At 28.1% G+C, this 14,421-nt stretch overlaps 1 protein-coding gene across 1 annotated transcript in view; it reads left to right on the top strand.

The window, feature by feature from the left end:
- Positions 1-6,430: 6,430 nt before the first annotated feature.
- The window catches only part of LOC114126396 (uncharacterized), a 36,007-nt gene continuing 28,016 nt past the window's right edge, over positions 6,431-14,421 (top strand). Inside the window, exon 1 of the mRNA XM_050202992.1 lies at positions 6,431-6,964. Within this exon, the coding sequence (XP_050058949.1) occupies positions 6,907-6,964 (58 nt within the window). The 5' untranslated portion in view covers positions 6,431-6,906. The remainder of the gene's footprint in view (positions 6,965-14,421) is intronic.

The raw sequence follows: 14,421 nt of genomic DNA on the forward strand, positions 1-14,421 counted from the left end.
TCGACAGTTAGCATATAGTTAGTACCCGATATCAACAAATTGGTTTTACATTGCATATTATATTATTAATTAATAAACTATTAATGTCATTTTAGAAGATCGAAAATAATATATTAGAATTTTCTATATATTCAAATATATTCTATTTTTATTCTTTATTTTTATAAATTAAAAATTTTTTTATCGTATAGATTTAATACTTGTCATCATTATGATGTAACGATTAGTCATATACGTTGTAAATTACTAATATTTTGAATTTTCTATATAAAATTTAGTTTTTAAAATATTTAGATTAAATTCAAGCTATTTATCACGGACTTATTCATATAATTTCATAAAGTATATCGAAATGTACATTAAGTTAGCATCAATAATTTTTATAAATAATTAATGAATAATAATTAGTATAATATAAACGATATTTTTAGCAAAATTTAGTTTATCCTACTGTATAACTATTATGAAACTAATAGATAATTTACTATAAAAACACTTATTATAAATTAATTATAAAATATTTTTAGTTATAGAGACTGGAATTATCTCTGCTTAGTATCTTAGTATGCTTTGTATACAGTAGGTAATTTATCATTTTTCAAAACTGTGAGGTATCTTCACTCACGTCTCACATAAACTATACAGCAAAAAGAGTTCCTTGATTTTTATTTATTTATCATTCTCCTTATATGCGATTTAGTCGTATAGGTATGATATTTATATGTCTATCCAAAGTATTATTGGGACTTATGTTAACGTTGGTTTTTATTATCTGCAAGTCAATCGCATGTACAAGCAATAATCATTACCTTCCTACAATAATGAATCACTGATTCATCGGAACAACGTTGTGGATCGCCGAGGCTGAGACTAAATCTTCAAAACATTAATCTCAACTGAACAGTTATTCGTATGGTTATATTTCGATCGTCAGTAAATTCCTGAAGTCGTGGTATTTATCCGGTGTCTACAACAAGCCGTTTTACCGAAGGTCATTTATAGTTGCATTCCGTGTATAACAATATGATGACTGGAAACAAATTTCCAAGTGCATGTTTGTCAAAAAGTAACAGTAAAAAAAAAATACATTGTACCATTAGCTTTGTCATCATAAGTAGGTAAGTTATTAAAAATAATAAGTATTTTTGTGATTGTAACCGGTTGTCAATATTATTTTTTATAATTTATAAAATCCTCAAACTTGAATAACAGATAATTATATTTATCATTTTGTAAAGAGTGTTCAAATTTCAAACGTAAAATTATAGAATGAATGTTGACAATGTTTTAGGTAGTTACTTTAAATTATTTTATAGCTATAAAATATTTAATTTATTAACTTATTTTCATGTTCAAGAATTTTATAATTATAATTATATTTAATGAACATTATTATTAATGTATAAATGTTATCGATTTCAAATTATAGATATCGTACCTAATTATTGATCTATATAGATAACAGGCACAGTATGATGATCATTGCTAGCTTAGGGCTCTATATTCGGCTGCGTGCTTGTACTGACGTTTTATCAGTAGATTCTTGACTATCTGTACTGCAATGTTATGTCTACGACTTTAATTTCCCGACCATATTGTCAATTTCCCCCAAAGTGCCTGATCCTGCAGTAATACGTTGTTTCGTGACGAGAACTCACTTAGAAAGTCAGTCCAAATTTAATAAATGGATTATAGGCATATCGCTAGTGTATTATACTAATATGCCGATTATTATTGATGTTGTGAATTTATTGTGGAATAAGATGACAAGTTTAAAACGATTTCGTAAAATATTTTATTTTTAACAAATATTTTTTAGCAGCTAAATTTCGAAAATGTACTTTGTGCTTGGAGTGGTATGATTGTACGTAGTTTTATGAAACTTACAACGTTTAATCATAGTATCTATTACACATTATCTATAGTGTTACCATGGCTGTAACATGTACAGAAGACATTTTTAACAGTTGGCAATTATTTTCATTGTACTGTCTATGCTCGTGTAGTATAAAATTTAATATAATATAGTTATTATAAAATATTAGGATTATCGTTTAAATTTAAAAGTAAATTGAATGAATGAATTGGTTATTACTAGGGCTCAGATTTTAAAGCATATGCTTCTTTTTTCATATTATATGAGATAGAAATTTAATTTTTGTACAAAAATTTATTTTAGCTTTTTTCCGTTTTTTTTTTTTATGTAAATGCTTTTTTTTGTTGCTTTTTTAGTTATTTTAGCTTTAGAATTTTTATATAATGTTTATTATGCTACTATATTAATAATACAATATTGAATTAAAAATAAATGTAAAAACCCAAAATGCGGATCATTGGATTATTATTGTTTTTGTTATCGGGTTGTTTATTAAATATATTAAACTTATAGATTATCGATCTACATATACGCAGTACCTAAACGTACCTATACGATCAGTATGCCTTAAACATCGATATCGATCGCTTCAAAATTTAAGATTTAGTGTTGTAATTTGAAACCTTTTATGCGAAGTATGCACCGATCACTTCAGTGGATGTTGAGAGTTCGTTGTTTATGTTAAATGTTAAATATTCTATAGGATAATAGAGCCTGTTTCAGTACTTCAAATCTAGGTAAATACATATTAGTTAACTCTCTTTTTTTAGTTTAAATTAATTTTAAAAAAAATTTTTATTCATTTTTATAACTAGGTAATTCATGTTAATTTTTGGTCATGCTTTTTTTGCTTTTTTAAAAAAATAAATATACTTCTTTATTTGCTTTTTTAAAACAATCGTGTACTTTTTAGTTGCGTATTATGCTTTAAAATATGAGCCCTAGTTATTACAAAGTAAGATTTTTCAATTGTAGTGCTCGTTGGGCTATAATGTATTTAAACTATCTTAAGTCTTAGTGAATTAGGTACATACAAATTATCCAGTAAATTACAGTGTTAATAAAAGTTCTCATTTTAAAACAGAAATTCGTAAAATTACAGGACACTTCTTAAGTAATATGAAAAATTCAAGTTATTTTTATAAATAGTATGGTCTTTGAATATATTTTAAAGTTCCAAAAATTATAATTTGAATAAATTCATTATTAAAGAAAAAATAAGGATTAGCTTGTGTAATAAATCACCTATATATATATATTAGTTAAACCTATATGGAATATAAGTATATATAAAAAAAAAATAGTTTTTCGTTATAATTTACGTATAAAACCAATTTCACCGTATAAATAGATTGCATGAAGATTTCAATGCGTTTAAAAAATAAATATTGTTGATTATTTGGCTATTTAGAGACATCGTATAGATAACTTATACCTACATAATACATATTATTTATACATAGGTTTATCGGTATACATACCAATTTACCATGCATAGTCATATGTAATGTGATCTATATAAATCTAATATAATACGATACCTATTTACCGATTTGTCACACGAATTTATATAAAAAAACGTCAAGATATATCGATCGATCGAGACGTATCAAACAAATATAATCGCGACTAAATTATTATATTAAGGTTTTGGTCCACTGAAGTATAAGGATTGTATACCTAGTGATCGATGTTTTCATTCATATTGTACAATTTATATTATTATATGTGTATTTCCGAAACAACAATGGTAGATAATAATGTAAACGGTACAAACATATGTATAATATATAATAATATACAAATCTGCAATGACATCTTGAAAATATGTGTCGTCAAAGCGTATAAAATGTATAACGGCATTTGAATCTGATGTGCTTAAAGAAATGTCCGAATATTATTCTATAGGTATTGTAAATGATGTATCTTTGCTGTAGTAGTTATCCTAGATTTGCAATCGAATTCGATTCGATTTCTGTTCCGAATTCATAGCATCGAAAAACTTTTTATCAAATCCTATTGTGTCGCGGATGTTTAATAACTATAATTATAATGTCGATCTAATTTTTTTAGTATACCACTATATAGTTTGTACCTGTCTGGTAACGTTATTGATACTGCAAATTAATAATATAAATCGGATCACGATCATATTTTATGATTATTTAAAATTGAAACTTGATTTTGAATTTTAGAAAAACTAATTTTAATCAAGAGGATAGTTTAATGAATATTTTAACTGTTTTAATGATTTTCTAACGACCCTGACCTGTTTTAGTTGTATCTATACGGCACACGCGTAAAATTAAATGATGACTCATAATTTACTATAATAATAGTATACTAATACTGATACTTTCTTAATTATGCAATCATGAATGATTGGATTTCTTTTTAAACAAGAGTTACTTCCGTCATTAAATGAGCTAATATATAATAAACTATAGGTACCTAAACTAATAAAATTATGATGGTTATATCTATTTGGTGTATGATTTTTTTTTTTTTTATAAGATATTTAATGTTTGTGTTTAATATTTGACAAACGACTATATTATTAAATATCAAAAAAAAAAAAAACGTCAAAAATAATATTATTTAAATTTCAAAACCTTAATTTATTTTTACAATCGTTTTGCAATAAATATAAAAAATAAATTTAATTAATGATATATGTATAATATGTAATTGATTTATAAAAAATATTTATATAATGAAATTGATAATCGTAGTTACTAAATTTATGTGGTGTAAGTCACGTTATGTTAGAAGATGACTAAAGTGTATCGTTAATATTGCAATTTTAATAAGACAGTCATTCTTAACAGTGACTATTGCCGGGAATCCTTTAAAATTGCACACTTATCATTCATAACTGGACATTTTAGACTGTTCAATACCATACACATTTTTTATATTATTAAAAAGGGAAATTTAAAAGGTTAATAATTCAAAACCTCACATATTTGATTGACAGTTAAAAATTAAAGTATGTAATATTTTTTTAAATTTATATTTAAGATTTTATAAATTGTCCAAATAAAAAATCTTTTGCTTGTAGTTTTGCACAAAGTTTTGAGCAACTTAAAATTGTATCTAAATTGTTATTCGGGCTTTTTTAAATTGTGTTATTATTTTCCTCTCATCTTTCATAAATTAAAATTGCCACCATAAAAATACTGAAATAATTTTTAAAATATAAAATCGATGCCTTATTTATATTCTTAATTGAAATGCTTAACTGAAATAAATTCAGAGTCAAATATATTTTCTATTGTAAGTTTTTCTTTATTAGAAAATATCACAAAGAAACATTGCTCAATATTATACAAAATGAGGTGTGTTGATTTAAATTAAAATTTTTTTGGTTTATAAATATAAAAATATTTAATTCATTTTTAATTAATTTAGGTAGTAAAACTATATTATATCTGAAAAATACTTATTTAAATATTTGGTAAAAATGTTAAATCTGTATGGTTATTGCTTAAAAAAATAAATAAATTATATACAATTTTTTCAAAAACTGACGATGTATACATATTCCAGTTTTTCAATGTTAGGTTCGATTATATATATAAAAAAAAAATCTTCTAATTTTGATCATCCAACAGGTATGCACAACTATATAAATAATTTTGGTATAAAACTATAATTTGAGAAATTTAGTTAAGTACTTTAAGAATATTATATGTTAATATAAAACGATATTTTGTTGATTGACAGTGTTATTTCGATTCCGTTGTATTATTGAACCATATATTTATTATAATAAAATTCATTTATACAGTATAAATTGTAAATTGGTAATATACTTGAGAAGTATATACGCGTAATAAGCACTATATATTGTATAGGTATTGTATAGGTGTACAATGCATTATGCACCTTAGTGAATCGTGAGGTCAACAACATGTGATTAGCACCTGTCAGAAGACACGTCTCTACGTAAAAAAAAAACTCTCCTCGATAAGGCCTTATAGTTAGATCTGAGTGTCTGACTATTGTCAATTAAACTCTATAATTGTGATGATGTTCAGAAGAATTTAAGTGAAAAAAAAATCGAAATGGTTCCTTAATCATTATACATTTTAGAATTGTTTTCTAGCTGACCGTCTTGATTAATTTTTATAGTCAGCTAAAGTATATAACTATACTGTATATATATTATATATTATCATTGTTTGCATTCATATACAATAAATGCGTCGAAGAATTTCAAAGAGTCGTTTTACGTGTAGGTATATATCTATAACTTATTCATTATATATTATATATATATATATATATATGTATATTGTATACATAAGCATATAGTCATATGCTTTTGGCATACTCTCGTACACTAACAACGATCGCGTATATACATGTATATAATATATAAATGAATATGTCTGCTCGTTTTTTTTTTTTTTACGAGGGAGTGTGAGCGAGAGAGGAATATTTATCAGTTAGTTTGCTATAACCATCATCTGCCGGACGGTCTATGGATAGACTACTGCTGTCGGCGTGTGCGGTTGGGTAACGGAGGGGAAAACCGTTTCGAGTTTCACATCACCGCCGCGCACACAGTGTCAGTGACTTCAACGCCCGGCTTAGTTTCTGGCTGTCTTTCTATGACGATATACCGCGTGCGCTCTAAGTTTCCGTTACTAGCTCGGTATATATGATAATAATAATATATCGGTGATTTTTTTATTTTTTTTTATTATTGATTTATAAACATTTTTTTTTATTATTAATATTTTAATAAAAATAACATCGAAGAACACAACTTTGACCGATTGGCCCAGTTAATTTTTTACTCACACGGTGCTTTTGTTGACATTGTTTCTCGTTTGTCTTAAAACAAATTAATAACTTTAGTACTTAAGTATTGTTTTTAAATTCAAGTTTTGTGTAGTGCGTGTGTTTGTGCGCGTGTGCGTTGTACGCTAACGTATATTCTGTCTGAAAATATACGTACATAAAACGTCGCGGTCAGTGTGTTTGACATAAAAATGTGATTGAGCGTCCCTACAATAGATACGATGTGGAGGATTAATTTTAAAATGAATATTCTACTGCTGCTTATCATCACCATAATCGGTAAATTATTTTTATATTTTTAATTATTTTTCATATTTTATCTAAATGTATGTATATCTGTATTTGAATTAAAATTTGTTAGCTAAAACTGTGTTCTCGCGGGTTCATTCATTTTTTTTTAAATTTTAAATTCCTAAAATTACATTTTTACAAAAATATATTAATATAATATGAATAATATAGTTAACACTATGATCTACTATAATAACTTAAAAAATGATCTGTTCATTATTGTCGATGTCACAATTCTTCTTTTTAATATTATTTGTTCTTTTAGTTGGTTATAATTATAGATATTTTTGTAAAATGACTCATTAGGATTTAGAACCGTAGTTGAGAGTTAAGTTAGTGTGGGGTACTATATGCTGTACATAGGACAATATACTTACGCGTCTATAGCATGTTATTATATTTTACATTCATTATGTATACGATTGACCTTACCCAAATTCTTCCCTAGTGCGATGATTAAAATGACTATTAATTTTATCACATCACAAAATCAAAACGAAAGCGAAGAAAAGATAATATTATTAGTCAGGCTGTAGATGACCACGTAGGTGCCTATAATAATATGTCAAACTATTGTGTATTTTATGACAGTACATTGTTTGTTATATATGCATATGATACATACCTACATAGTATATATTATACGGTGGACGAAATTGATTGAACACGGTGATGGGAGAAACCGAATAATAATCCATGGTTTAGACCTCAGTTACATAATAATGAACACAAATATAACCGCTACCATGCGATAATATAACATTAAATATGTAACGTATAGTATACCTTATATACAGGTAGGCACTACATGAGAAAATCGATATGTATAAATATATTTTTTTATAATATTATACATTGCTTTGGGTGACAGTTAGTCCCCCATAGAATAATACAGTTGACCACCTATGTCTAATAGACGATTACTCATGCTATAGTCGTAGGTATAATAATATTATGTGTAACGACGTAAACAGTTGGTTTAACGACATGGAGACGGATTCGCAGAACTATATAGCCGTTCTCGGTGGTTGAGTTTTTTTAAATTTGTGTGATTGTGTGTGTGGATGGTATACAGAACAAATTACACATCGAGTGAGAAGACGTGTCAACGAACGCGCGGAGAATTTTTATGAAAAACCCGACGACGGCCGCGGCAGAATCCGGTACATCGGTTTCCGGTGTTTTACTACGGTCAAAACGCAATGGCCGCCGCCGCTTGCACCGTCGATGGTCGTTCATACGTAAATAATAATAATATTATTATATTACCAAGAGCACCGTGACCCGCGTTCGTCGTAGCCGTACCTTTTGTTCTCCGCGTACGACATAAGAGAAAGTGAATTCTGTCGGGTATATTATAATAATATATTGTACGTGTGTATAAGATCGTCATCGAAATTTCCATGCGCTCATACGGAACTCTCCAGTGCGGCGTTTGTATGTATGTATTTGTCTAAATACGATTTCGACGTTTACGTAACGTCCTTCGAACGACCGAGCGCCGCCGTCTAGAACGGCCTACGACCGTCTCCGTCATTCGGTCGAGGTCTTGTACACATACAGGATGATTCACAGGTATGTTCATCCACATTTGTTACTTCAGTAATAGATTTATTCAAATTCTGATTTTTAGAATTTTTAAATATTCATAAAGAGCATATTTTTGTGTCTCGTAATGGTACAGACTTAGTTTTTCAAATGAAAACCCTCTTTTATTGTCAACTATTTAGTATATATATATAAATGTTGATGTACCATGTTAATTCAAAATTGGAACCATTAATTTCTCAGTTAAGGTGTTTATACCGTGAGTAATAGTTTTCAATTTTACAAAAATAAAAATATATATTATTTTTTATTACTTTTTTTTGTAGTATTTACTAATATTGAGCCATTTTTACAAATTATAAATTATTAACATTTTTAAGTCGTCGTAGATCCATGTATTTCAAATCTTCTATCATGAATCTACTTATTATCTTTAGTAGGTACACAATGTTAAATAGCTCAATATTTACTCGTTTATATTTAAAATTTTAACATGTTAAAATGTTTTGCTAAATAATTTATAGTAGAAAAAAAGGGTTCTTGTTTGAAAAACAAAGATGTTTCTTAAATAGTACGAAAAATCTCAAGAATTTAAAAATTTGGTCTTTGAGTATATTTAAAAATTTCAAAAATCGTATTTTAAATAAATGCTTTATTGAAGAAAAAAACGTAGAAGCAAACTTAACGAATCACCCTGTATACACAACACACTTTTACATGGTATACACTCATTGAATTAATTGTTCTGGGAAAAAAAAAATCGGTCACTCTACATAAATATACACAAAAAATAACAAAAAAAAAAAAAAATATCAACTAAATTAAAATTATTATACAATATAGAGCTAGTTTATAATGATATGAAAATATTGGTTATAAATTATAATACATTTTATGCACACTATATTATATACACTATCACTATTATGCTTTAAAATATAAGTAAAAAAACATATCATTTAAGCGTATTATAGATTAAATGTTATTTTATAACATTAATGTTACTTAATGAAAAAAAAACCACTGTGAAAATGTAATCAAAAAATGTATATTTACAGTTAAAATTTTTTTTTAAACTTCAACAATAAATAGAATAATTAATATTTAAATGTAAAAAGTCAAAATATGTTGTCCATAATCGAGTTGAAACTTTTAGGAATTTAAATTTCAGAAAAAAACGTAATTTATAAATCAAACGCACATATATATTTTTATTATTAACTGTATCTTCATTGTCCGAGGAACTGTAATCAGTAATTATTTATTAAATTTAAGCGCATTCGTACATCTGTATAGTAATTAAACTAAATACCAACCATCATTATTGCGATCAGTTTTTTTTTTTTTGTTATTACAAGTCTAAAAATACAGTAATTTGTAGTCACACCGCTCACACCAAAATGATTTTTTTTTTATAGTACTTACCTATTAATTAATTCAATAAACGTTTTCATCGTCCATTGACCTTTTGATGGTAAACCAATCGTCATAGCAAATAGTTTTTTTAATTGTAATTAAAACTGTATAAATATTAAAGAATAAAAATAAAAATACATAGGTAATTAATATACTCGTATTGTACCTATTCTATGTACGAAAATAAATAGGTAGACATTTTAACATATCATGTTTATTTAACATGTCAAAATGTAATGGTATGTTGTAATTGATAAAAAAATACAATTCTATAGGTATTTTAACAGTTAGTCTGGTGAATATATATTTAATCATGTAAGTGTAACATGGCAATCTATTCTTTATTTACGAGGTAGACATTTTACAATATCCTACGATAATATCAAAACTATGAACAGAACTGTGTAAAACATATATTATTCCACCCATAACAATCATAATCATTTTACAATACTTATATGTAAGTATGTATATTTTTTTTGCAAATGGAAGTATATCGATGTTTGATTTAATTGTGAAACAACCGTGAATAAAATATAAACGAATATGTTCGCGTTTTTTTTGTGTGGTTGTCGTGTGTACATTTATTCTGTATTCAAATGTCCGTGTGTATAATATGAATAGTATTATACTATTATATTACTTATGAACTGCAGTATCCTCTTATTATGTTTTTATTCTCAAATAAAATACTATATTTCCAATAAATAAATATTATTTTTGGTTAGTTATATAGGTACTCGGAATAGATAATACAAAGTATACTACAATGGTTCTTATTCGTTTTCTACTTAAAAAATAGTCATTAAATAGAATTACTTTTAGGCGGAACAACGTAGACGGACTATATCATAATTCACCGTGAAACGGTTTAATAGCAACAATACATATATATATATTATAAAAAAATGAGACTTTCATCATCATTTCAATAAACAATAAGAATATACGAAAAATAATAATATTTCGTCCATCGTAATTAGATCTTATATTGCGCGCAACGTTGATCAAGTGCACCGATCTCCCTGGTATATTATACGTATGTATACTTTATATATATATATAATATAGTCATAAACCCATGAACTTGTCACGCATAGTAATATTTATTTTTATTTATACATACTATATTATGGGTAGAAAGAGGAATTTATGACTTTTAACATACTTTCTTTTTCCCTGTTTCACACGCAGCTTGGTGTTGTTCATAAAATAAACATACCGCCGGTAAACTATATTCGTTCAACCGTAGGTACACTATATAATAGTACAGAGTGTTGAAAACATCAAAAACTTCGACGACTAATTACTAGTTTTGCCAAATTCGATAGAATAGATTTTAGAATAACTCTTTTCGACTGCATATCCATATGATAATAACAATTAAAACTATATTGATGACATTATACACATATTATGTACCTAGTTTATAATTTCAATAACTCGCAGAAATCGCGTATAATATGTATACATACAAATACCGTTTGTTGAATTAATTTCCTATTTTAGAATTTTTATTCACGTGTACTCCCTCCAGATTATATGTATAAATATTTTTTTGATGCTGATAGACCGCAATAATAATATTACATTATACTTAACACGTTTTGCGCCGGCCGGCCTGTTGCATCGGCTAAAATCGACTCCGAGTGGTGACGATAATAGTATTACGTTGATATTTTACTATAAACTGCAATGGCCAACACTAGGTAGTCGTGGGACCATCTTCGCATACCACAGCGTGGTATAATTTAATATTATCATCATAGCGGGTGCAACTGTATAACGGTGGTTGGGTAACCACGATCGAATATTATTAAATTTATCGTATAATATTCGTGTATATGCCGATATCCGGCACGGTTCGTGCAAGAATAATCGCTTCCGCCGCAACGCCGCCATGCGTATATAATACTGTAGCCAACAATAATATGGCTTGCCTATTAAACGTACTTCCATATTATTATATATTATATATCGTGCGATGTGCAAAAGTTTGTATATTATTATTTTCGATTCATTTTCGATTATGCGATCGAGTATTTTCAAAAAAACAAAAACGATAATAATGTAATTTATTGTTGTACTCGTTATATTGATCATGATATGTATCTGTCGTTAATCCACTCCACTCGTCGAAACTTAAAATCCCAGACAAAAATCTATTCGTACACCATCGTCTCGTGCGCTCAAAAACTTTAACATCAAAACTTTATTTTCAAAAACGTAGTGTTTTTTAGAAGCATACGTCGAATCGCGTAAAAACGTGTAGGTATTTCGACAGACATATCGTGTCGCAGTCGCTCGGATATTTCATCACTGTGCGTATTCGATTATAAATCGACTATTATGGGTTAGAGAGGACGCTGCTGCAGTGTTCCAGCATCATGACAATATCATACGGGTACACGACTCCGGTCTACGCGCGTATTGGCTATAATATTACACGGCAGATTACGCCCGACATGGGAATTCCTAGTGCGTGCGACTTACACGATATGTACGGACGCGTATCGTCTATACATAATACACACAATACGTACGAAGACACGTGTGAGTATGGACAATGGTCAGAGACGGCGGCGGTGGAACGATGACGATGCGATGACCGCGCGCCGTGTGCTGCTTATAGCGCCCGTAATTGCATTTCCTTCTATAATGTAATATCGTCTTTTCGTACGGCAACCATGGTATTGGATACAGAGGTACCTATATAGTATGGGTATAGGTACGTTTGTCCGGACGGACACCCGCGTGTCGTTGAACCGACGGACGACTTGTCGGCCAAGGAGATGTTATACTATTGTGACGAGTGATGGTGACGAGACGACGATAATATTACGCCTATATTGTTATTATTATTTTCGTTATTGTCATATATTATATTGGCGACGGGCAGTCCCGCGGTCGTGTGTACCGGTTGACAGCCGTAAAACAGCGCTGTGATACGCGATTCTCTCACGAACTTGCCTATATAATAACATAATATAATACCATTTTACATTGTATACTAATACACTAAATACAGGACGACCGAATCGTGTCTCCGTCGCTCCGTTTACAATATAAACAATAATAGTATAATACGTGAGGTATACTCGCTCACGCAGTGATGATATGTCTCTTGGTGTCTTTGTCGTATATATATATTATAACGACGACAATACGACATTACGGTACAAGTGTAATATTATACGTCTACGACGACGATTTCTGATTTCGGACACGTCAAACTGTGCAGTGTATATGTGTACACGCGCGTTGATGTTGTAATCCGCTGTTATTATATTATATATGTACGAACCGTTTTCGACGAGCGACCGATGTTTACCGTTTTAAAACAACGATACTCTAGTTGCAGCTGCTGCAGAAAGAAGATAATATAATACGATACATTTATATCCATAACGCCCCGCGACTTCTTCACAGTTCACCGACTTTAAATAATTGGCGAAATGTAGTCTCTGACACCCCTACACTGATCGATAGCAATAATATACGACTAATGTCGTTTAAATTCTGTAAAATATAAGATGAAAAGAGACTTAATTGTGTTCTGATAAATATAATATATAATACATAATATATATGTTAATATATATATTGAATTAGGGATATGAAAGCTTATCATTTGTTGTTCACCAGTAGAACCTCAAGATAATTTTTTTATTTTTATAAAGATGTTCGTTTATTATTTTTTTATAAGCCAAAAAATATGCATATTTTACTGTACGTCTGTATATTATATTTAAAGTTTTACATTCACGTGTAATGTTTACTTGTGTCTCTTATAACTCAGATGATTTGATTAAATATCAAATTCAGGTTGTATTGAAAATTGCTCATTATAACCAATAAGTGAATGTACCTAACAGTATTCGCTTAGATACAAAGGTCTTGAGAATACTAATTATTTGTATAACTGTACTAGCATCGTCAAGATTATAAACATCGTTATGTACTCTATTGTTTATTACACTAATATATTAACAATCATATTTAATTACTAGAATATACCGGTTGAAATTTCGTTACAAAGTAATTTAAAATTTTTAAAATGTAGAACCCACCTATATTTTAAACAGAATATTAGAAATATTATTAAAGTTTTACATTGACAAATAATATCCATCGGTAGACCAGTAATTCATACACAATTAATTTTAGATATAAAATATAAATATTTTTTACACTTATCACGTGACGGTTTTGTTAGAACATATAATTTGTAATTTGTCAGTACCTTCGTGTCTATAATCTATATCTTTGTATGAACAAGAGTTTTATATTATAAATTTATAAACAAAACTATTACAACTCAAGCTTTTTAACAATACCTACTTCGAAAGAAATTTTTTTTCTAATCGCTACAATTATTTTACATTTTATATTTTTATTACATTTTTGACGTATGAATTTCAACTTTTAAGACTATAAGTATACCTATAAATTATAATTTTCTAGCTACATAATTTCGATTT

The sequence above is a fragment of the Aphis gossypii genome, chromosome 3 (assembly GCF_020184175.1).
Source record: "Aphis gossypii isolate Hap1 chromosome 3, ASM2018417v2, whole genome shotgun sequence".
Lineage (NCBI taxonomy): Eukaryota > Metazoa > Arthropoda > Insecta > Hemiptera > Aphididae > Aphis > Aphis gossypii.